We start from the raw sequence: 20506 nt of genomic DNA, 5'->3' as shown, positions 1-20506 counted from the left end.
GACCCTGTGGAGGGTTTGGCCAGCACGCAATCATTTTGCTCAGAAAGCGTGAGGTACTATTATTATTGATCCCCATTTTTCAGGCAAAAATGATACTTAGAAAGCCAGTAATTGGCCCAGGGTCCCATCGGTGGATTTGAGTCCAGGCCCATCCCACTTGATACCTGGTGCCTCAGACCCTCCCCACCCAAAACTTGCCTGGGGAATCTGCCCCTGTGTGATAAACAATCAGCTTGGACCTCTCGGAAATAACGGGTGGCTCCTTCTCCTCCTGCTGGGGGAAAACAGTTGTGACTGGTGCCCCTGCAGGGTCCCTGTCCCAGCTGCTCCGAGGGCCCCTTCCTCAGGGGCTGAGGGCCAGGACTGGCCTACCTTCAACTCTGAGCAAAATGCTCACCTTCACACATTTGCTGGTTGGATTTTGTGAAGTTTACATTTGCTAAGCACATCACGAATGTCCTCCTCTCTATTTTTCCTTTAAAAAAAAAAAAAGCTATTAGATTGGGGGAAACGCAGATGTTAAAGAGTCACTTGAAAAACGTGGGTTTCATGGGGCACCTGGGTGGCTCAGTTGGTTAAGTGACTGCCTTCAGCTCAGGTCATGATCCCAGGGTCCTGGGATCAAGCCCCACAATCAGGCTCCCTGTTTGGCGGGAAGCCTGCTTCTCCCTCTCCCACTCCCCCTACTTGTGTTCCCTCTCTCGCTGTGTCTCTCTCTCTTTATCAATTAAATAAATAAATAAAATCTTAAAAAAAAGGAAAACATGGGTTTCAGAATGGGAATTGCACTGTGAGATCAACACTGTGTAGTCTTCCAACCACACTCAGGAAAAGACGAGAAGGAAATAAACACCAGTGCTTACCCTTGGTTCTCTCTGGGCCGCAGGAACATGAGTGTCTTTCTCTCCTTGCTTCTGTTTTTCAGGATTTGATAATCAAGGGGTTGCTTTAACCTTTCTGTGGAAGGGAAAAAATATATATTTTGTATATATATATAAAGTATACATATTTACACAGTCATGAGAGAAAAAGAAACAAAATATGAGAGAGTATACCAATATTATAAATATTGCTATACTGGACATTTGCCTTTTTTAAACTTAAGCATATATTGGGAACATCTTTTCATGTTATTAAGAAACCTCCTAAGAATATCATTTTTGAAACGGATGTATGGTATTCCATTGCATGGCGGTACTGTAAGTTAAGGACCAAATGGCCTCTTACTGGAAATGTAGGTTGTTTTAGGCAGCAAACATCCTTATAGCTCACAGCTTGGGTACAATCAAGATTATTTCCTTATATTAATTGCTTAAAGTGAAATTGCTAAGTCAAAAATATGTAAAATATTTAAGTTTTGGGTTTTGTTTTTTTTTTTTTTTTTTGGTGACCAAACTGCTCTTCAGCAGAGAGGTAATTTCTCCTCCTGCTTCTATGAGGCACCTGTTTCTCCTCACCTTTGCCACCACTGGGTATGGTCATTTAAATAGAATCTCGCTAATACGCTAACTTGCTAATGCGCCATATTGTTGTTTTCAGTACATTTGCAATGGAAGAGTACATTTTATTTAAAACGAAATCCATCTTACAATGCTTAGAAAACTTGAAATATTTTTCCAACCCACAATGCTACCACTTTTCTGGGCTCCCACCTATTTTTATTCAGGCGGATCCATTTGTCCCTAGATGTCATCATACTATATAGGGACTTGTAGGCATTGTTTTCACTCACCTTTATTTTCAGAAACATGGCCATGCGGCTTTATGGTCTCCATATTTATCAGACCGGGCTGCTAGTCCCAGCACAGGGCCCCTGGTCTCGGACCTTCTGGCCACGTACCCCTTCTCACGCTGCGGCTACTGCTATTGTGTGCGTCTCTATGCTTAGAACTTTCCCGGATGTTGAATAATTTCCTTAATTTCTGAGTAATGGGAAGGCTGAGTCAGAGGATCAGACATCCTCAAGACTATTGCTCAGTACTGCCTCTTTGCACTCCAAAAACGCCTGCACCCATCGACAGGGCTCCCGACAATTTAGGGTTGACCCTACTTCCTCTTCCCCCAGCCCAGAACCCTCTCTTCCTCGTGAAGCTTTGTGCGCAGCCAAATTCATTTTATTCTCTCACGGTTTCTTGAAACAAGGCATGGTGGGAAAGCATGGACTTTGGAGACAGGTGGCCCTGGGTCCACATAGTAGGTGCTAAATAAATACTTGTGGATTGTGTAATAGTTACTAAATGCCTACTATGTGCCAGGAACTTCAGTATTACTCAACTATCCTAACCACCCTGTTGTTGGAAGAATTATTCTTACCTTATGGAGGAGGAAGCCGGGCTTAGTTCCAAATTAGATGAAATCTTTTTGGCAAAACTATTCAATATCTCCAAGTCTCCCTTTCCTCCTCTTTAGAATGGAGGTGACAATGACCCACCTAGCTGGGCTACTGTGAGCATGTTTCCTAAAGGGTGAGTGTAATTTTCAGTTACTTCAGGCAGCCCTTCCATCAGACCATCGTGGAGTGATAGCCCCTTATAGTATTAAATGTATTCTTAGATGTGAGGCATTGCTTTTCATTAACTTGAGAAGAGTTCCTTATTCTGTTTTAAAATATCTTTCTTCTTAGGGCATTATAATATCAACGAATCCCTTGTGAAGCAGTCGCCAAAGGTATTAATGTCTTGTTTTAAATCAAAAACTGGACGTGGATTCAAACTGACATCAACAGGCCCGGGACCTGGGTATTACAACCCCAATGATCACACCAAGATTCTGAAAAAGACTCTTATCCCGTGAGTCCTGATTATTCTGATCTTTCTTTGGAAAGGAGGTTCTGGGGAAGGACCCAGCATAAACGGAAAAGAAAGGGGTGTCTCTGGTTGGCAGGACACAACTCCAGGTCACTCTCCAGGGGCCCTCGTTGACATAGTGGGTGCTCAATAAATACTTATTTAATGCATAATATTTATTGAGCAACTACTATGTGCCAGCAACTTAGCGTCTTACTCAACCATCGCAATGACCCTATTGTAAGAATTATTATTCTTACTTCAGAGACTGGGAAGCTAGGCTGCAATGAGGCTGAGGATTTGCCTATGTGCACACAGCTAACTTGAAATGCCACTGGGAATCAGGCTCAGGACTAGCTGGATCTTTCCACATCCCTCCTGATGATGTGCTTTCCTGGTGCTGACATTATTCTACTTTTATAACATAAAATCTTCACTGGGGTGGCAAGATATACAGCAGCATGGGGCTGTCATAGTTCTGTACTGATAGGTTGGAAGTGTAGACCGTGGAGTTGATCGGATCTGCTGGATTTGAACTTCAGCTCTGCTGTTTTCATGCAGTGTGACCTAAGGCACTGTACTAAGCCCTCTGAGCCTCCATGGTCTCATCTGTGAAGTAAAGTGGGGATAAATTCATGCCTCATAGTGTTGCTTTCAGATTTTATAGCATAGGTTTGGCATGGAGTAGGTCCAAATGGTGACGATATTAGCACAAATTTAAAAAGTGAAGCTGGGGATTTGTGTTAACATGATTAGTACCCTATGCATTTAATACTACTTTCATCAAACAGATTCAAGAACTCACAGGGCTTATTTATTCCTCAGATGGTTCTAGAACTAGAACTAACTGTAAGGTCATGCTGCCTATCACCATCTAAGACCTCACCCCAGTATAGTCCTCTCCAGGCAGGATTGGCCCCTGGGGGTCAGGCGGGTAGCCAGGCTCATACACACAGTGGGTCAGAAGTCCAGGCAACCGAGAGAGGCTGGCAACATCGAGCCTACTCTGACCTCCAGCTCAGGACAAGGAGACGGGATTGGGGAGAGGAGCAAGACAAGAACCTGCCGATCTGGAAAAGGGATTCAGAGCTCAGATGGAATCCACTGGGCAAGTCCCATCTGCCCTTTGGCTCTTGGGTTCTGCAGGTTGACCCCTCACAGGCTCCAGGGCTCAAAACTGGGGTAGGACGGTCTCCAGGAGCAGGCTCTCTCTGAACGTCGGGGTCCCCCGCCTCCAGGCGGGCTTAGGGCGTCACTGCACACCACATTTCCCCTGCTTTGCCAGCAAATAGAGTGGGTAAGGGGACAGGCTTTGGAGCTAGCAGAACTGGGTGTGAGTCACAGCTCTGTCCCTTGCAGAGGCTTCTTCTCTCTGAGCCTCAGTTTCCATGTTAGTAAGTGGAGAGAAGAGTCTTATCTCATAGGGGTTCTGTGAGGGTTAGATGAGAATTTTATCATTATAGATGTTGCTATTCGGTATCCAAGGCATATGAGCAAATAGGGCACAGCTCCTCTTTGGCATAGCCACTCAGGCCCCTAGCTTGAATCTGGAAGCTCCTCGAGGAAGTAGTGAAAAGGAGAGTAGAGAACACTCAGTGTTGAGCTGCTTTCCCCAGAGAAGTGCCATTCGGCGTTTGCTAAAGTTTGGACAAGCGGTTTGAAATAAGTCTCATTTTATGGCATTTGCACCTGTCAGTCAACAGGCTCTGTCGGTTTCTGGGTCTGTGCTGGAGGCTGTGGGGGTGCTCAGGTGAACAGGGCACCATACATACCTTCAGCTGGGTTCACCTGGGAATGACTCCAGAGCAAAGCAGAGGCACGTGCAACAAAATGCTGGATCACGTGGCCCCAAGGCCGTTGGCTACACAGATCCGGAGGGCAGTCTTTCTAGCTGGGTGCAATGCAGTGGTGCTGGTGTGTCTGGGGGTGTCTGGGGATCGCTGGCTGTTTTGTGATGCTTTGTGAATGACAGATCTTTGGTAACAAGTCTAGGAAGCACTGAATACGAACCCTCTGCCCCTGGGAGCACCACTGTGTGCCTGGCCTAATTAAAGGCTATGAGATGTCCCAAAGTAAAGAAATTTATTAAACCCAGTGTCTCCTAAACTTGGGTTCCCCCTGGTGAGTGCATGGTGCCCTGGGCAGGACATTTGTGTTAACTTCCCCCATGGTCTGGGGCTGCTCTCAGCACCTCCGTGGGCCTTATTTCTTTATGTGTGAAAAGAGGGGGAGGTCTTTCCATTTCTGACACTCCAGGCCCCCGGGTTTGCTCACCATGTTATTCAGGAGCACATACTAGGGGCAGTGAACACGGAACCAGCCTGGACCCACAAAGAAGGCCCAAAATACATACATTTTTAATTGACATGGAAAGGATACAGCTGAGAAATCTGTCATTATACTTAAAAAACAAGAAGATAAAACTCAAGTGTGCTCTGGGGTAATCTAAACAAACATCCATTGGTTTATGTTCAATGACGAAGAAATGAGTTAATATAAAGCAAAGATACAGCTAAATACCCTCTATTGAGGGAGTATCCAGACTCCAGTCTCTCAAATTGGAATTCTGTTTCCTCTCCTGTGTCCCTGAAGGGAAGAGAGGGACAGGAGTGGCAGGAGTGGGGGGGGGGGGGGGGGGCACCTGCTGGGATCATCAGGCCCCTAAGAAAGTCTGTGTTGTTTCTTCCCCATCTCTATGTAACTTCGTTGAGACTTTATCCACACCAAGTCTGAGCACTATTCGCTCTCCAGGGCTGCATGGGGCAGTGGCAGAGAACCTGAGAGTCATCACCGGGTTTCCTTGTGGCTAGTGCAAGCAGCCCAGGTTCCTTATTTGTCTTGAATTACAGTTCTTGGCTCCTTATTTTGGGGGAGGGTCCCAGCTTGCAAAAGTAACCTTTAGGCTCTGCTTTCTTGAGGATGCAGGAAGAATCGGGCGATATGAGTTGTCCCTAGAATGGCTGGTCCCATGTTACCCACCAACAAAAGTGAAGCCCAGGGAGTTGAGGGTTGGGTGATGTGCTTGGGAGGCCGGCAGGGGGCCAGGCATGGGCTTGTCTTGTCTCCGCTCTTCGGCCCCTAGAGCTGAGAATGAGCTACAGAGGCAATGTGGGCTAGGGGATGTGTGTATGCACAGGCTCCGAGTCAGACAAGCACTGAACCGCCCTTCCCCACTCCCCAGCTCTGGGAGCCTGGGGGTGGGGAGGGGGCCCCTTAACTCCCAGGAATTCAAATTCAACTCTGCAAATTGTGAAACGAACACTTGGTAATGTGCTTGCGAGGATAACATAAGATAACCCCCAGAACTCACTAGGTCTGGCGCACGGTAAGCTTTCGATACACGCAACTTGTATTTTTATTGAGGTATGTGAGCGGGTCGTCTGTACTCACCTGCTGCTTCTTGAGTGGCCCCTGGAGGGCAGGTGCTGTGCTAAGGGCTGGCAGGATGTTCGGATGACCATGTCTGGGCTCCCTAGCTGAAGAACAGCGCACAGCTGTCTCTTTGCAGTGGCCACCTTCCGACGCAAAGCTAAGAGCATTTATCGGCTTACAGGGGGGGCTTTCGAAGATAAGTGAGGTGTCCGCTTCAGGTCTTCAATACCGTCACAGTGATGAGTCAGTGAATCAGGGTGAGTCAGGATAAGGGCTTTTTAGAGATCAAACTGGTCCCTCCCGGGTGCTGCCTTCCACACACGCTCGCCAGCAGGGAGGAGAAACGCCCACTGACATCTTTCTAACCCTTGATCTGCTTCCTGGAGTTTCTAAGCCACTGGTTTTGCACAGACACGCTGTCCTGCCACAGCCAGAGCTGAAGAATCAAACCCTGTTGGCCCCGCGCCAATTTGGGTAATTATCATGGCCCACCTAAAGTTCCCCTGGGATTTTCAATTAGATATGGGATGCTTCTTCCCAAGCGGCTGTAATCTGTCACCCTCTACCCTGTTAAACAGATGCTGCATTCCACCCCAGAGGCAACCGGCTGCCCTTTAATGATGAGAAAAAATTGCCCCTTTATCCCTCCCAACCCTGGGAATCCCCGAGGCAGAGTGAATCGGTGCCTGGGAGTGTCCCGAGGGTCTCGGATGCCTTCCCCGAGTGACCTGCTGAGTCCTCGGAGACATTCATTATTCTTGGGTGATTTGCAAACAGTTCACATTGGGAGTTGCAAACATACTTAATCCAGTTGTGGCCAACTCAGAGCCTTTGATAGATGTTTTCTTTCTACGGGGCAGGACCAGGTTGGCTTTTATAACTGAGCAATGAGGCTCATAAAAGCCCCGGTCACAATGCACTGAGGGCTGCCCTGGGTCTGATCCAGCATGACCTTTGTGATCTGCCCAGCCCCACCCCGCCGTGGAGGGAGCAGCCCCAAACGATGTTAAAACTGTCAGGTGGGGTTCAGATGTCTGGGCTCCCCGACTTGCTGAGACCCCTCCGCTTTTCTCTGCAGTTCAGCAAATGTCTTGGGGAATAGGGATGGGGCCTCAAAGATGAGTCAGATGCAGTCCCCCGCCTTAAAGAGCTAGGCACGTAAAGAGCGTTAGAAAACCTAGCATGTTCTGTACAGAGAAAAGAAGAAGGGCTAGAACGTATCGAGGGCCCAGCCGCGCTGAGCTAAGAGCTTTTGTGGATGTCACCTAGCGTCACGCTGCCAGTTCCCCTGCAGGACAGTACTGTTACATAGAGTACAGATGAAGGTGGTGGAGCAAGGAGTGGCATGCAGGTCCAGCTGACTCCAGGAGCCATGCTGCTCTGTGGAGCCCCAGGAAGGGCAATGGGGCAGGGGGAGGGCAGGGGCCACAGAAATTTCCTGGAAGGATGTGAGATGTGAAGACTGATCAGAGTTGGCAGGGATAGGAGGTGATCCTGGCAGAAGGAAGAGCACAGGCAAAGGCAAGGCGTGGTCGAACAGTGTTGTGTTGGGGGTTTCCGGAAGGTCAAATGGGAGCAAGTGGCATGGGAGGTTAGGCTGGATGGAGAGGCCATAAATAGGAGCTATTCATTTAGCTTCTCATCAGGGTTTGTGAGGGTGGATGGTCAGAAACAGGTGGACATCCTAGAAGTCATGGGTGCATTGAGGGCTGAAGGCAGTCCAGGAGGCTCCGTAGTGTCTGCCTCCTTGTCCCAATTCCTGCCACATGCAGCTGCAGCTCATGCCTCGTCCATGCTCTTGCCCCTGCTGCTTCCTCTGTGGGAAATGCCCTTTTCTACCTGAAGAATTCCTGCTTACCTTGCTGGGCAAATGTTAGCTCTTCTAGGGTAGAGTTCTGGATTCACGTAATTGGAATCCCCCCACCCCCCCGACCCCACTCCCCAGTGCAGTGTTTTTACCTCTATTCTAATATTTCTTGCTTTAAAAAAAATAATACAAGTAAAGCACCAATTAATCTTCATAAGAAACCTGGATGGAAAGTATTATTATCGCCCATTTCATAGATGAAGGAACGGAGGAGCCTTAGGGAGGCTGAGACTTCTCTAAGGTCACACGGCTAGTGAGTGCGGATTCAAACCCAAGTTTGTGTGGGTGCAGAGCTTGTAGTTCCTATCACCAGCCACGACTGTCACTAGCAGGGGACTGTCAAGCCCTTGGGAGCATTCAGGGTCTGTGTCTTAGCACAGAACAGTCTGGACTCCCGAGAGTGCCTGGCACATGGCTGCACACGTGGCTGGTGCTCTTTAAAGATCCAGAGAGCCGAGCTGCCGGCGCTGAGCCTCTCCTGGGCACGTGGATGGGGTGGAGGGCAAGGAATCTCTCTAGGCCCTCTTGCCAAGAATCCTGATGAGACACTGGCCCAGCCTCCCGCAAACTGTCCCCAGTTAGGAGAGTAGACACCTCATGGCCTTCTCAAAGAATGGGGCCCGGGGGTGACCCAGACCCCTGGGGTGACCTCATGTAGTGGTTGGCTCATTCCGGCTCCAGCTTTTAGGACTCAAGCCTATCTCTCAGTGATGCCAGTCCCACACTCATCAAATTTCTGGGGGTGCTTTGAAGGGGTGACACAAGCCAGAACAAGGAGAAGCCTGCTTTCATTTCTAAGGGGAGAGGTGGTTGATCACACACTACAACTAGTTCTTCCATGTCAGCTGGAGGGCAAGAAAGAGGCATGGTTTTTTCTCCTTTTCCTGTGGGCACCTTTGTTCTAAATATAAGCAGCCCAGCCAGCTGTCCGTTTGTCCTGAGATGTGAGCCTCAAGCAGATTGAGGATGACTTTCAACAGCCTGGCAGTGGGAGTGGCCAGCTTGCCCCAGGGTGACTCTGTGCGAGGGGCCCCCTAGCCTCTTTCTGAGGCTCCATTGCTGCCCTGAGACCAAGCAGCGGGCTTGCAGGGCCATCCTACTAACAACAGCTGCTTTTATTGAGCATTTCCTGTGGGCTGGTGCAAAGCCAAGTGCCTTCTTTTCTCCACTCACCAAGTACCATACAGAGAGAGGGTGTTGTTGCTCCTTGCTGCAGGGAGAGAGAGGTCGAGGGACTCATCTGAGGTCTCACAGCCAGTAAATGGGATGACTGGAATTCAGATGCCGGTCTGCATGACTCGAAATCTCAAAGGTTCCCCTCGGCCGTGATGCCTTCCCCAAACTGCTAGGCCCTGGAGACTTGAGTTCTGGAGCTGGTATTACCACTCATTGGCTCGGTGACTTTGGGGGACTCGCTTCCTCTCTCTGGGCGCCAATTTCTTTAGCACAATGAGGAGGTTGGATAAGACATCCCTAGGCCCCCTCTAGCTCTCTGAGTTTAAAAATGCCCTCGCTTCCAAAGGTGTTGGCCAAAGGCTAGCAGGGCACCAATGGCCAGGAATCCCGGTCCCCTCCTCTGTTTGGGTGGGTTGGCTGCCAGCTGGGGTGAGTCTCCTGTGGCTATTCGGTGCCGTAAGAACTTTCCCTTTCCTTTTGGTGAAAGACCTTAGACGAAACCTCAGACGTGAGGTGGGAGTGGGCAGCCTTCTATTGCACGGCCGGGAGAGGAGTGGGATTCCCAGAACAATCCCAGAATTCCCTGGGCAACCAGTGGACCTCTTTGAACCATGGCCTGGTCATAGCTGGAAGGGACCTTAGAGGATATCATATCCAATCTCCTCATTCTGCAGATGGGGAGACTGAGGCCCAGAGTGAATTAGCGACAGAGCTCGGGCTCCAGCATGGGTTCCATTGACCTTTCATGTAGTCTCTCAATGCCGGATGTAAAAGACTCCTTTTCCTGAAGGGCAGGGAGATAAACCCGGAAAGGAACAATTTCAGTGTGAATGGTAAGTGTGAGGCAGAGGGCTCTTGATTTCCAACCAAGTATTTTCCCACTCGCACATCCTGCCTTGCCAGGAAGACATTTAGTAGGATTCTGAAATGTCAATGCTGGCCAGGTCTCTTGATCTGGAGTGGCAAATCCCTAGAATTCAGGAGGCCTTGTCCCATTTCCTGACCAGTTCAGCAATGACATCTGTAAAGTGCCTACTGTGCTCTCGCTCTGTGCTGGCCCCCCCCGCCCCATGACTGCTGGAGGTGCATCATCTCTTTGCAGCCTGACAACAAGCCTATGAGTTTAGTCCTGTGAATCCGCCATCGTGCAGAAGGGGAAAGTGAGGTTCCGGGCCCCCCTCCCCCCCACCGCCTCACAAGCAGCGGAGCCAGGCTCCGCCCAGGTCTCCTGGTGCCTGAGCAGTCCTCATGCAGACAACTCCGTACCGGCCAGGTCTCGGCTTGGTTGACAGACTGCTTGAGTGCTATCTTCACATATTGTCTTTTTTGAAGGAAAAACCCCATCCTGAACTTCTCGGCGCAGCCTTTGCCCCTGCCCCCGAAGCCGCCCCTCCCAGGTCCTGGGCAGTACGAGATCGTGGACTACGCGGGGCCCCCCAGGCACTTCATCTCCTCTGCGTCCTTTGTGTCCAGCACCAGCCGGTGGACAGCGGCCCCGTCCCAGCCAGGCCTGCCAGGCCCAGGTCAGAGGAGTGTTTTAAATGACTATAAAAACCAGATCTGGGATTGTTTGTCATTCCTGGGCCATCAGATGTCACTGATTTATAGGCTGTTTGCCAAACAGGTTACAGAGGTTAGAGTCGATCTGGGAGACTTTTAAGCTTGCACCTTTGGAGTATGAAAGGGGTTTTTTGTTTTTAGGTGGAAGGGCTCTTAGAGTTAATCCAGGCCAGGGATTTGTAACCAATGACCATGGATGTCCAAGAGGCTCAGAGATGGGCTCCAGAGGGGTCTGTGACCCTGAATTTGCCTGCAGACTTGGAGCACGAAGACACTAATTTTTGGAGAAAGGGGCCATAGCTTTTGTTAGATGGTCCAACAATTGCACGTTCTTAGAAATGTCTAGATCACTCTGGCCGAATCACTTGACAGCTGGGAAGGGCCCGGAGAGCAAGTTGTACACTGAGCCACAGTGAGAGAGCTGCAGGCCAGAGCAGCAGGCTGTCTCCCCTCAGTGCCCTCCGTGCCCTCCGTGCCCTGTTGTCACGAGACACGCCAGGGACTCTTCCCTGGAGCAGCTCCTGGGAACGGTCTAGTTCTGCCTTCTTCCAGATGGCTGACACGGGGGGGCCCTGTCACCTTTGGGACCTACCTGGAAGCTAACAGCATGAGGGACCTACTCCAGCAGCTGGTCTCTGAACTCCCTGACCTCTCTGTAGCTCTCTTCGAGCCCCTTAGCTATGCCACCCCCTTATGTCGGCCAGAGCTGGTGGCACTGGGGACCGACAGGTGTGCTGGCAGGCAGGTGGTGTGGGAGGAGGAAGGCAGAGCCGAGGGGGCTGCAGGTCTGCGTAATTCAGTCTTTCGGTGAACGCTGGTGACGCTCCCACCCTGGGGAGACAGAGGTGACTTAGCTTGGTGCTTACCCCTAGAGGCGTCAGTCTGGTAGGGGAGACACCTTCCTCTCCACACATGCAGGTGAGTAAAATGTAAGGTGGACAGGACGGGGAAAGCCATCCTTAGAGCTTTGGAAATGTAGAAATGATAATCCAGTCAAGAAGACTGCAGAGGTTGGACCTGGCGGTCACTGGTCAGGCCAGGCAGAGCTCAGCTTGGCTGGGCAAAGGTACTAACACTCCATACACACGGTAGTCTCCAGGAGGCCCGGGGCCCAGTCAGGATCCTTGTCTGAGCCTGTGTGACCCAGGCCTCTAGAAGCTTGTCCTGAGGGTCTTCTCCCTTCTGCACGTAGTGTGGGACACCTGGCGCCCAGGTGCAGACCACTTCCTGTTGCCATGATCACCTGCGCCAAGGTGGGCTTCCCTGAGGGGTGGCCTGGAGGAAGCCCCATGAAAATATCTGCCTTCTTGGCTTCCGGTGGGTCCAGATCAGTCTGGACTGCTTGGTGCTCTCATCGGCCTGGACCCTTGTTAGCCAAATCAGCATCAGTCTGAGAGTTTCCATTCACCCCCAGGTGGTCCTAGCACCTGGTCTCCTAGAGAGAATGTGCCTGCAGTTGTCATGGCTTTCGCTTTTCTGGAAATTTCTTTTTTTTTCCCTTTCTTTTTTTAAGTAGGCTCCATACCCAGTGTGGAGCTTGAACTCATGACCCGGAGATCAAGAGCCACAGGCTCGGGGCACCTGGGTGGCTCAGTCGTTAAGCGTCTGCCTTCGGCTCAGGTCATGATCCCAGGGTCCCGGGATCGAGCCCCGCATCGGGCTCCCTGCTCCGCGGGAAGCCTGCTTCTCCCTCTCCCACTCCCCCTGCTTGTGTTCTCTCTCTTGCTGTGTCTCTCTGTCAAATAAATAAATAAAATCTTTAAAAAAAAAAAAAAAGTCACAGGCTCTATCAACTGAGCCAGCCAGGCACCCCTTCCCTTCTGAAAATTTCTGAACTAAGTGAAAACAAAACCCCACCAAGGTGACACCTTGCTTCTTTCGAAGTATTGCTTTACTCCATGGTTTTTTCAAATCTGATAGAAAACTCTTTTGTAAATTTTCTTCTTTTAAAGAAGTTACAGGGAGTTAAAGAAGGCTGAAAGCCAGAGTTCAAGTCCTGCCTCAGCCAGGCCAGTCCCCTCCCCTCTCTGCCTCCCCATGTGTAAGATACAGAGGCCGGGACAGGACTACCCCTGGTCGTGCCAGCTCTGATGTAGAATGACAGGGGCTTGAGTAACTGGCCTTTGCTCTCTTAATATTGTCTCTCTCTCTCTCTCTCTCCCTCTCTCTTGCCTCAAAGCCACGTATAGGCCAGAATTCCCTGGAAAGCAGTCCTTTCTCTACAACGAGGACAACAAATGGATCCCAGTGCTGTAGGGACTCACACAAGCTCAGGGAGAACCCTGGCCACCAGCTGCCCCACCCAGGTTCCCCAGGACGTTCATTCAGAGAATGCCCATTTCATGAGTGACAGATGACTCCCCGGGGGGCAGCTCTGCTCCCGTCCCCTCCGCCCCTAGCTGGTGTAGAGCTGGGCTCCTGCGTTTGTCCTTGTCTTGAGCTGCCCCCTGGAGATTGGACTGGGTGGTTTCCTGAGCAGAAATGAGGAGTGGACAGAGCCTCCCTTGGTTACCTGGCCATGCACCTGTCCATGCTGGCTTTCGCAGGCCTCCCCATGGATGTAGGGGGCTGCTGAAGCTCAGACTCCAGGGAGAAGGCGGCCAACAGCAGATTCCACATCTAGAAGCCTGATGCTGAGCCACGGCTCTGGGGTCCAGAGTGCACCTGCTGGGTGGACCACACAGGACCGCAACACAGGCACACTCCCATCCTTCGGCCTTGACTTGCAGACTTCCCCTGGAGTCTCAGGAGCTGGGCAGGCCCAGAGGTGCATGTGACAGACATGAAGGGGTTGCCCGGGCCCTTGCCTCCAGCTGAGCCTTCGTATCTCATGTTTGGGAAGAGCATGGCAGCCAGTCACCGTGGTCACTTGTGTTCATTACCCGCCTTCAGGAGAAGCCACCACATCCACTTAGTGGCTCAGTATTGGGCAGCCCATGTGGGCAGGAGCCTGCCGGAGCCAGGGCCCTGGAAACTGCGATTCTGAGGGGCAGGGAGGCCACGCACCACTTGGCGCCTACAGGTTCTTTCTTTCCCCGGGACTGCCCTGTCCCCGGGCCTGGCCTCCATCTCCTCCCAGACCTCCTACTCAAGTGCGACACAGTCTTTAGTGGATATTTTCTGGCCCGCCAAATCGGTTTCCTCCTGGCAAGAGGAAGAGATTCCCAAAGAACCAAGGGGAACTGGAACTGAGCACCCATCCCCTCCTTCCCCAATCCCGTTGTTCCCGTCTGCAAGTGCAGGGCTCTGGTGCAGCCCCCTTCCCGTGCCCCACATAGTCAAGACCTCTCACTCCCCGGGCCCTGCCTCTGATTTTTCTCTGTGACCAGAGAACGGCCTTCCTGTCAGAATGGCTGCTGACTGGCCCTCCCTTTGGGGAGGGGTGGGTGAGGAAGAGGGAGGGAGAAGGATAGAATACCATAGCCAATTAAACTGAATTCTTGCATCTCACAAGAGCTGGCCTTTTTGTGAACCCCAGATTCCCGCCAATGCACGCTGTCTTGGGGTGCGTGGGAGGTGGCCTGGAGCACCTGGCAAAGCACTGTGCAAGGCTGGACCTCGGGGCAGAATGCTTTGTGTTCCCCTCCTGTTGGGTCCGTAGCTTCTCCTTGAAGGAGAAGAGTCAGATTCAAATTCCGGGGCTCAAGGTCAACACTTCCAGGGGCTGGGCAGGTAGTGCGTAGAGGAAAGTAGGTAAGGCTGGGATAGGGAGTGGGAGCTGAGGCCGCTCATCTGAAGGGGCATCCAACACGGCTCCAGCTAACTGTGGCCACATCTGCAGAGTTTCAGTGGAATCTGGGAAGTCTTTAAAATGTGAAATCTCCTGATTGGAGATGTTGACAACCATCTTTCAACTTGAAATTTTTTGTTGGGGCTAAAGGAAACTTCTGCAGGCCATCCGATGTCCCCTTGGGTTGTAGAAGTTCTGGAAGACCCTTGCAAAGTTGGCACTTGATGCTGTACCTTTCTTTGAACCCAGACTTTTGACAATGGGGCCAGACCCCAACGCCTTGAGATTTAGGTCCCTCTGACCCTGGGGGACATTTAGCAGATGATTGGGCTGGACGCCGCCGGCCCTGGGGTCTCTGTGGGCAGAGGCTGGGAAATGTATAGGAAAATGAGCCAGGCCTCTCCTGCCCTCGGGCAGCCAGGCTGAGCACCGGCAGGTAAAGGCCGTCTCTCCAGAGGAGCCCCCTCCACGTGGGGTCAGGAAAAAGGGGACTCTGGGAAAAAGAATGGCAGGGCTGCCCTTGGCCAGTCTGAATCCGGGTTCTATCAAAGCCATGAGTGGAGCTGAGGCCCTGAGCTTGGAGGGTCTGTCTTGACCATGTCTAGCCTCTCTTAACGTGTCATGAGCTGTCTACAGTGCTGTCCAGCCCAGCGGATCTCAGACCCTGGCCATACATTAGGATCACCTTGGGAGCTGTTACAGAGACAGACTGCCCAGGACCCAATCCTTAGAGTTCTGATTTAATTAATCTGAGGTAGGGTCTGGGCCTTGGTATCTGTATTAAAGTTCCCAGCATGATGATAATGTGTCCAGTTAGGGTTAGGATACAATGATAGTTTATTAAAGTATTTTCTGAATTTTAATGTGCATGCAAATCACTTGGATAGCTTGTTATAAAAGGCAGATTCTGTAGATCTGGGATGGGACCTGAGAGTCTGCATTTCATTTTCTTTCTTTCTTTTTTTTTTTTGAGATATAATTGACATAGAACATTGTACTAGTTTTTGGTGTAAGCATTTCTAGCGAGCTCTCAGGCGATGCTGATGCTGCTGGTCCATGGACGACCTTAGGGTAGCGAAGGTCTAATAAATACACTTAATTGCTCAACTCCATTTGGCTTCCATTTGCTCACTCGTCTGCTGTTCGCCTATTTATGCTCCTCCCTCCCCCCTCTTTCTTTCCCTCCCTCCCTTCCTTCTCTTCATTCCCTCACTCACTCATACCTCACGCCTGCTTTCCTCCTTCATCCCTTTCCCCCCTCACTGGCTTCTTATCTTCCAGGGGAAAGCCACCAGGCAGGGGATGCACTCTCCACCAGCTGATGGCCACCTTTCTAAAGTCACTCCTGTTTGGAAAGGAATTACTTTAACTCCTTTCCCCCTTTGACTCTTTGGAGTAAAAGACGGTCCTAAAATGGCAGCTGTCAGGCTCAGGAGGCATGCTTGGCCCCTCACTTCTCAGAGGGCAGGCCTCTCTTTGAGGCTCAAATGGCTTTTATAGGCATTGACAGCCCTGGTCTCATCATGTGGTGGCTTTGCTGAGGAGAACCGAGCCCTCATGGCTTTACTGCGGCTGCTGGATGGCGGGTGTGGGGCTGCCCGGCTCTCTTCCTGAACCCTGCGGCAGGAAGACAGATGCTCTGATTGGCGCGGATGCTGATTCCTTGTGTGTATTAATCCAGCCAGACCCTGGCAGATGACAAAGGCTTCAAGGCCTGTATAATTATGGCCTCTGTGGAGCAGTGGTTCTTGACCTTGACTGCACACTGTAATCACCAGGGTGCTTTAAAAAGTTTTGAGGTCTGGGTCCACCCCCAGAAATTCTGATTTAAATGCTCTGGGGCGGGGGCACCTGGCTGGCTCAGTTGGTAGAGCATGTGACACTTGATCTTGCGATCGTGAGTTCGAGCCCCACGTTGGGTGTAGAGTTTACTTAAAAACAAATTTTATTTTTTTAAGATTTTATTTATTTATTTGACAGAGAGAGAGAGACAGCGAGAGAGGGAACACAAGCAGGGGGAGCGGGAGAGGGAGAAGCAGGCTTCCCGCGGAGCAGGGAGCCCGATGCGGGGCTCGATCCCAGGACCCTGAGTTCATGACCTGAGCCGAAGGCAGACGCTTAACGACTGAGCCACCCAGGTGCCCCAAAACAGATAAAATTTTAAAAAATAGATAAAGAAATGCTCCAGGCCGTGGGGTCTGGGCAGTGGGCAAAGGGATAAAAGCTGCCCAAGTGATTCCAAGGGCGAAACCAAGCTGGAGAAGCACCATCTGCCGGCTTCCCAGCTGCTTCTGGCAGGAAGCTCAAGAAGGAAGGAAGTGAACAGATGCTGAGCACCTCCGGTGCGCCTGGCAATGTGCTGACCCCCTGCACACACCCTGCCATCCCACCCTCACGCCTTGTCCTGCGCTGACAGCTTGGGTGACGTCATAGCTGTCGTGAGGCCTGGAATGGACACAGCCATTTGGATGCCCACAGGGTCCCTCGAGCCGGTGACATGCAAGCCATACGGGTGTCTGAGGTCACAGGAGACATAAGTAATTCTGATCCTGGCTTCGAATGTTGATATTTTGTTCACTGTGGATTTGTTTTTGCCTTTATTTAAAAAAACAAAAAACCAAAAAACATTGCATTGATTTCGCTTGATTACTGAGCTCTTTGACTCCTCCTAATTTTTGTGCCTGAGATTCGGGCCTCGCTGGCCTGACCCTGGCCCTGGCCGTGACTCCAGGCAGGGCCGTGGGAATTAAGACCACTGGCTCCGACTGTCAGAGCTGAGAGGCCCTTGGAGGCATCTGTGGTTTACAAACGGTTTAAAAGTTTTGTTCAGACAAAAGTTTACGGGAAACCCTGATGTGTAAAAGGGGAAAAGCTGATCCACCATGAGTGAAGTCGGGAGGATCCTCAGAGGCTGCAGCTGTCCCCTCCCCCACATCGAGGTGGCCTCTGAGACCCACCAATCAGCTCTGGGGCTCTAAAGATGATAGTTACAAAGACCCACATAGAACCCTCATTCATAGCTAAAGAAACTGAGGCCTAGAGGTGGTGGTGTGCTAGGAAGCTGGCGAAGGAAGGAAGAAAGGAAAGAAGGACAGATGCTCTGATTTGTCATTTGTTCCCTAGAGGAAATAAAGGCCTTGATTTGTAGCAGTTGTCAATTTCTGGGGCATAAATACTCCCCCATGTACCAATATGATGTCATGACCGCAGAGCTGGGAAGAGATAGGAGCACCCATTTCTGTAAGCTGCCGAGTCAGCTGCAGGGAAAATGACTTGGCCCGGAGTGTGGGGGCAGAGGTGGCACAAGAACTCAGGCCACGTGGCTCCCAGCCGTGGGCTCTGCCTACTGGCCCCAGCTGTGCGGTCCGTGGCAAGGCCATCCTGGACCTTCCCGGGACTTCTCCGTCTCTAGTCAATGGTCCCAAGGTCATAACATTCAGCCTGTGTGACCACGCCGGACAGAGATCTCGACATCAGGATCCTGCTGCCTTCCAGGGGGCACCTCTGCTTCTCCAGTGCCCAGGATGCGCCACCAGCCTTCGAGTCCAGGGTAAACCACCCGCAGGACAGAAGGGGGCGGGCCTAATCTGCTTTCACCCTCTCTTCCTGGGAAGACTTTCACAAAAGGAACATGTGTGGGCGCCTGCGTGGCTCAGTTGGTTAAGCGACTGCCTTCGGCTCAGGTCATGATCCTGGAGTCCCAGGGTCGAGTCCCGCATCGGGCTCCCTGCTCAGCAGGGAGTCTGCTTCTCCCTCTGACCCTCCTCCCTCTCATGCTCTCTGTCTCTCATTCTCTCTGTCTCAAATAAATAAATAAAATCTTTAAAAAAAAAAAAAAAGGAACATGTGTAGTATTTGAAGTAATACATAGGGAGAATTTTATTACTAAATACCATGTGAGTATACAAAATGCATAACTGAATAACAGCTAAAAAAAAAATAGTCCAAGAATGTGAAATACACATTTTTTGAAATGATAAAAATGTATCCATGAAAAATATAAAATGTTGCATGTATATACAATATATACTTCTATATATATAACATAAATGACAATTGTAAATAAGAAATGTGTACATCAGTGAACAGGCATGGAAGTTGTTTCTTTTACAGCAGCTATTTTGTTCCAACCAATCAGCTTGATTATTTACATCTTGTATTGAGGAAATCCGTGAGAAAGAGAGTGTTTCCACTCTGGTAACATTTAAAAATTGTTTACACTGAAAATCAAAAGAGTTTTCCAGCTAATTGACCAGAGGGTCTGAAGTGGATAGAAGAATCAAGAATGAAAGCCGGACAAGAGTCAGGCAGCTGTGGGGGAAAGAGGGTCCGCTTCCACCATCTGAATAGCCAACCAGGAGATGGACTGAGAGAACACAGTCTTCTGAGGAGGAGACAGGCTGTGGGGACGTTAGCCAAGCTGGCGCTGTCTCTGGCTGGGCCGGCACTGGCAGGAAATCCAGCGTAGATTCAAGCACGAGTTGAGGTTCAGGTCAGGACACCTCCTAGGTCCCTTCCTGACCTTGGCATCTGTGGGTTTGCGATGTGAGGGCCTCTTCCCTCAGGGAGGGCATTCAAGTAACAGCACTGAGGCATGAGGAGAGGTTGTGTGTGGCGTGGGGCCACTTCCCAGACGGTTCCTTGCCTGGAGCCTACCCCTACCCCAAGGGGTCCGAGGGGGGTGGATGCTTGGGCCTTACAGCTCCTTGAGGATGATCTGAATCTTGCCATCAAGCTCCCCCATGTCTAGCAGGAAGGCGACGTGATTGCTGTAGTGCTGAATGATGTTGTTGTCCATGTTGACCAAGATTCTGGAAGAGAAGAGGAGGTGTGTCTAGAATGTGGCAGGCCCCTTGTTTTCAGGGCCTCTGGTGGTGAGGATGATAGTACTCCCTATTGGGTGCCCCCAACATTCCAGGCACCTCATGAACTTTCTCCAGACCGTCATAACAACAAAGGTGGGTACTCATTGTCCCACTTGGCAGTGGAAGGCACATTCCCCAAGTGGCCGAGCCACAGCTCCAACCACTGCCCCGACTGCACCAGACTGACTGGGGAAGACGCAATGCTCCTTCGTCCCCAGGCCAGACGGGACGCGGACAGGAAGTGAGAGTTCAAGCGCAAGAGGCGTGGTGGGTGGACCAGCGTGGTTTGGGTTCAATAGGAGGCTGCGATGTGTCCCTCAGGTGTGCCTGCCTGAGCCAGAGGCAGGTGCCACGTAAGGCCCCTCTCGGTTCCACCCCCATGAAACTGAAACCTCACGGGTGGCGCGAGAGACTCGAGGGGGAGGAGAGCCCTCTCTCCCCATGCTTTTCAGGCAGGGACCTGGGCCAACCCAAGAGGGACAGGGCCTCTGTGCTGTGGCCCCCCGCAGAGCGTCAAAGCCACAGTGTATGCCCAGGGCCCCCCGCTAGCAGCTGCCTTCCTGATGAAGAGCCTCCGGGCCCGACCACATCAGCCTCCCCTTTGTAATGGAGGCAGGGGTCTTCATCCATCCACCCCACTAGCGTTGACTGAGGCCTCTCCATGGGCAGGGTCTTGTTCCAAACAAAAACAAGGGCCACACAGAGATCCTAGACCCTGCCCTCCAGGAGTTTAGAATCTAGTAGGGCCTGAGAAAAGGAATCCTTAGAACCCTTTTACTCCAGTTGGTAGATGGGGAAGCTGAGGTTCAAAGAAGCGGAGTCATTTGCCTAGGGTCACACAGTTAACACATGGCAGAGCTGGGACTTGCATCCAGACTTTTGTCTCTTTCCACTGTACCATTTTTTAGAAAGAAAAACAACACTACAAATATAAGTTAGGAAGCAGCATATATGAGAAAGGCAAAATCCAGGCCTGGGGGAGAGTTCAGATGGGGGCGAGGTTATTTCAAGTGGGGCAGGAGTGGGGGGCTACAGATCTCAGGATAGTGCTCCTGGCAGGTAGCTGTCTGCTTTTCCAGAGACCCCACCCCCCCCACAGGAGGCGGTAGCCCCGTCCCTGCCATCCCCCAGGTCCGGAGGATGGAGACCT

At 51.1% G+C, this 20506-nt stretch overlaps 2 protein-coding genes across 3 annotated transcripts in view; one reads left to right on the top strand and one right to left on the bottom strand.

Moving 5' to 3' along the window:
• STPG1 (sperm tail PG-rich repeat containing 1) overlaps window positions 1-13017 on the top strand; it is a 41786-nt gene extending 28769 nt beyond the window's left edge. Inside the window, exons 6-8 of the mRNA XM_021683555.1 lie at window positions 2624-2789; window positions 10534-10724; window positions 12941-13017. Of these exons, the coding sequence (XP_021539230.1) occupies window positions 2624-2789; window positions 10534-10724; window positions 12941-13017 (434 nt within the window). The remainder of the gene's footprint in view (window positions 1-2623; window positions 2790-10533; window positions 10725-12940) is intronic.
• A 5467-nt stretch (window positions 13018-18484) lies between these two features.
• GRHL3 (grainyhead like transcription factor 3) overlaps window positions 18485-20506 on the bottom strand; it is a 33291-nt gene continuing 31269 nt past the window's right edge. Inside the window, exon 16 of one of the 2 annotated variants that reach the window (XM_021684133.2) lies at window positions 18485-19302. In XM_021684133.2, coding sequence (XP_021539808.1) covers window positions 19188-19302 — 115 coding nt within the window. In that variant the 3' untranslated portion in view covers window positions 18485-19187. The remainder of the gene's footprint in view (window positions 19303-20506) is intronic. The other variant, XM_021684135.2, reaches the window with a different exon arrangement.

The sequence above is a fragment of the Neomonachus schauinslandi genome, chromosome 4, assembly GCF_002201575.2.
Source record: "Neomonachus schauinslandi chromosome 4, ASM220157v2, whole genome shotgun sequence".
NCBI lineage: Eukaryota > Metazoa > Chordata > Mammalia > Carnivora > Phocidae > Neomonachus > Neomonachus schauinslandi.
This window is presented reverse-complemented; position numbering and strand designations above follow the sequence as displayed.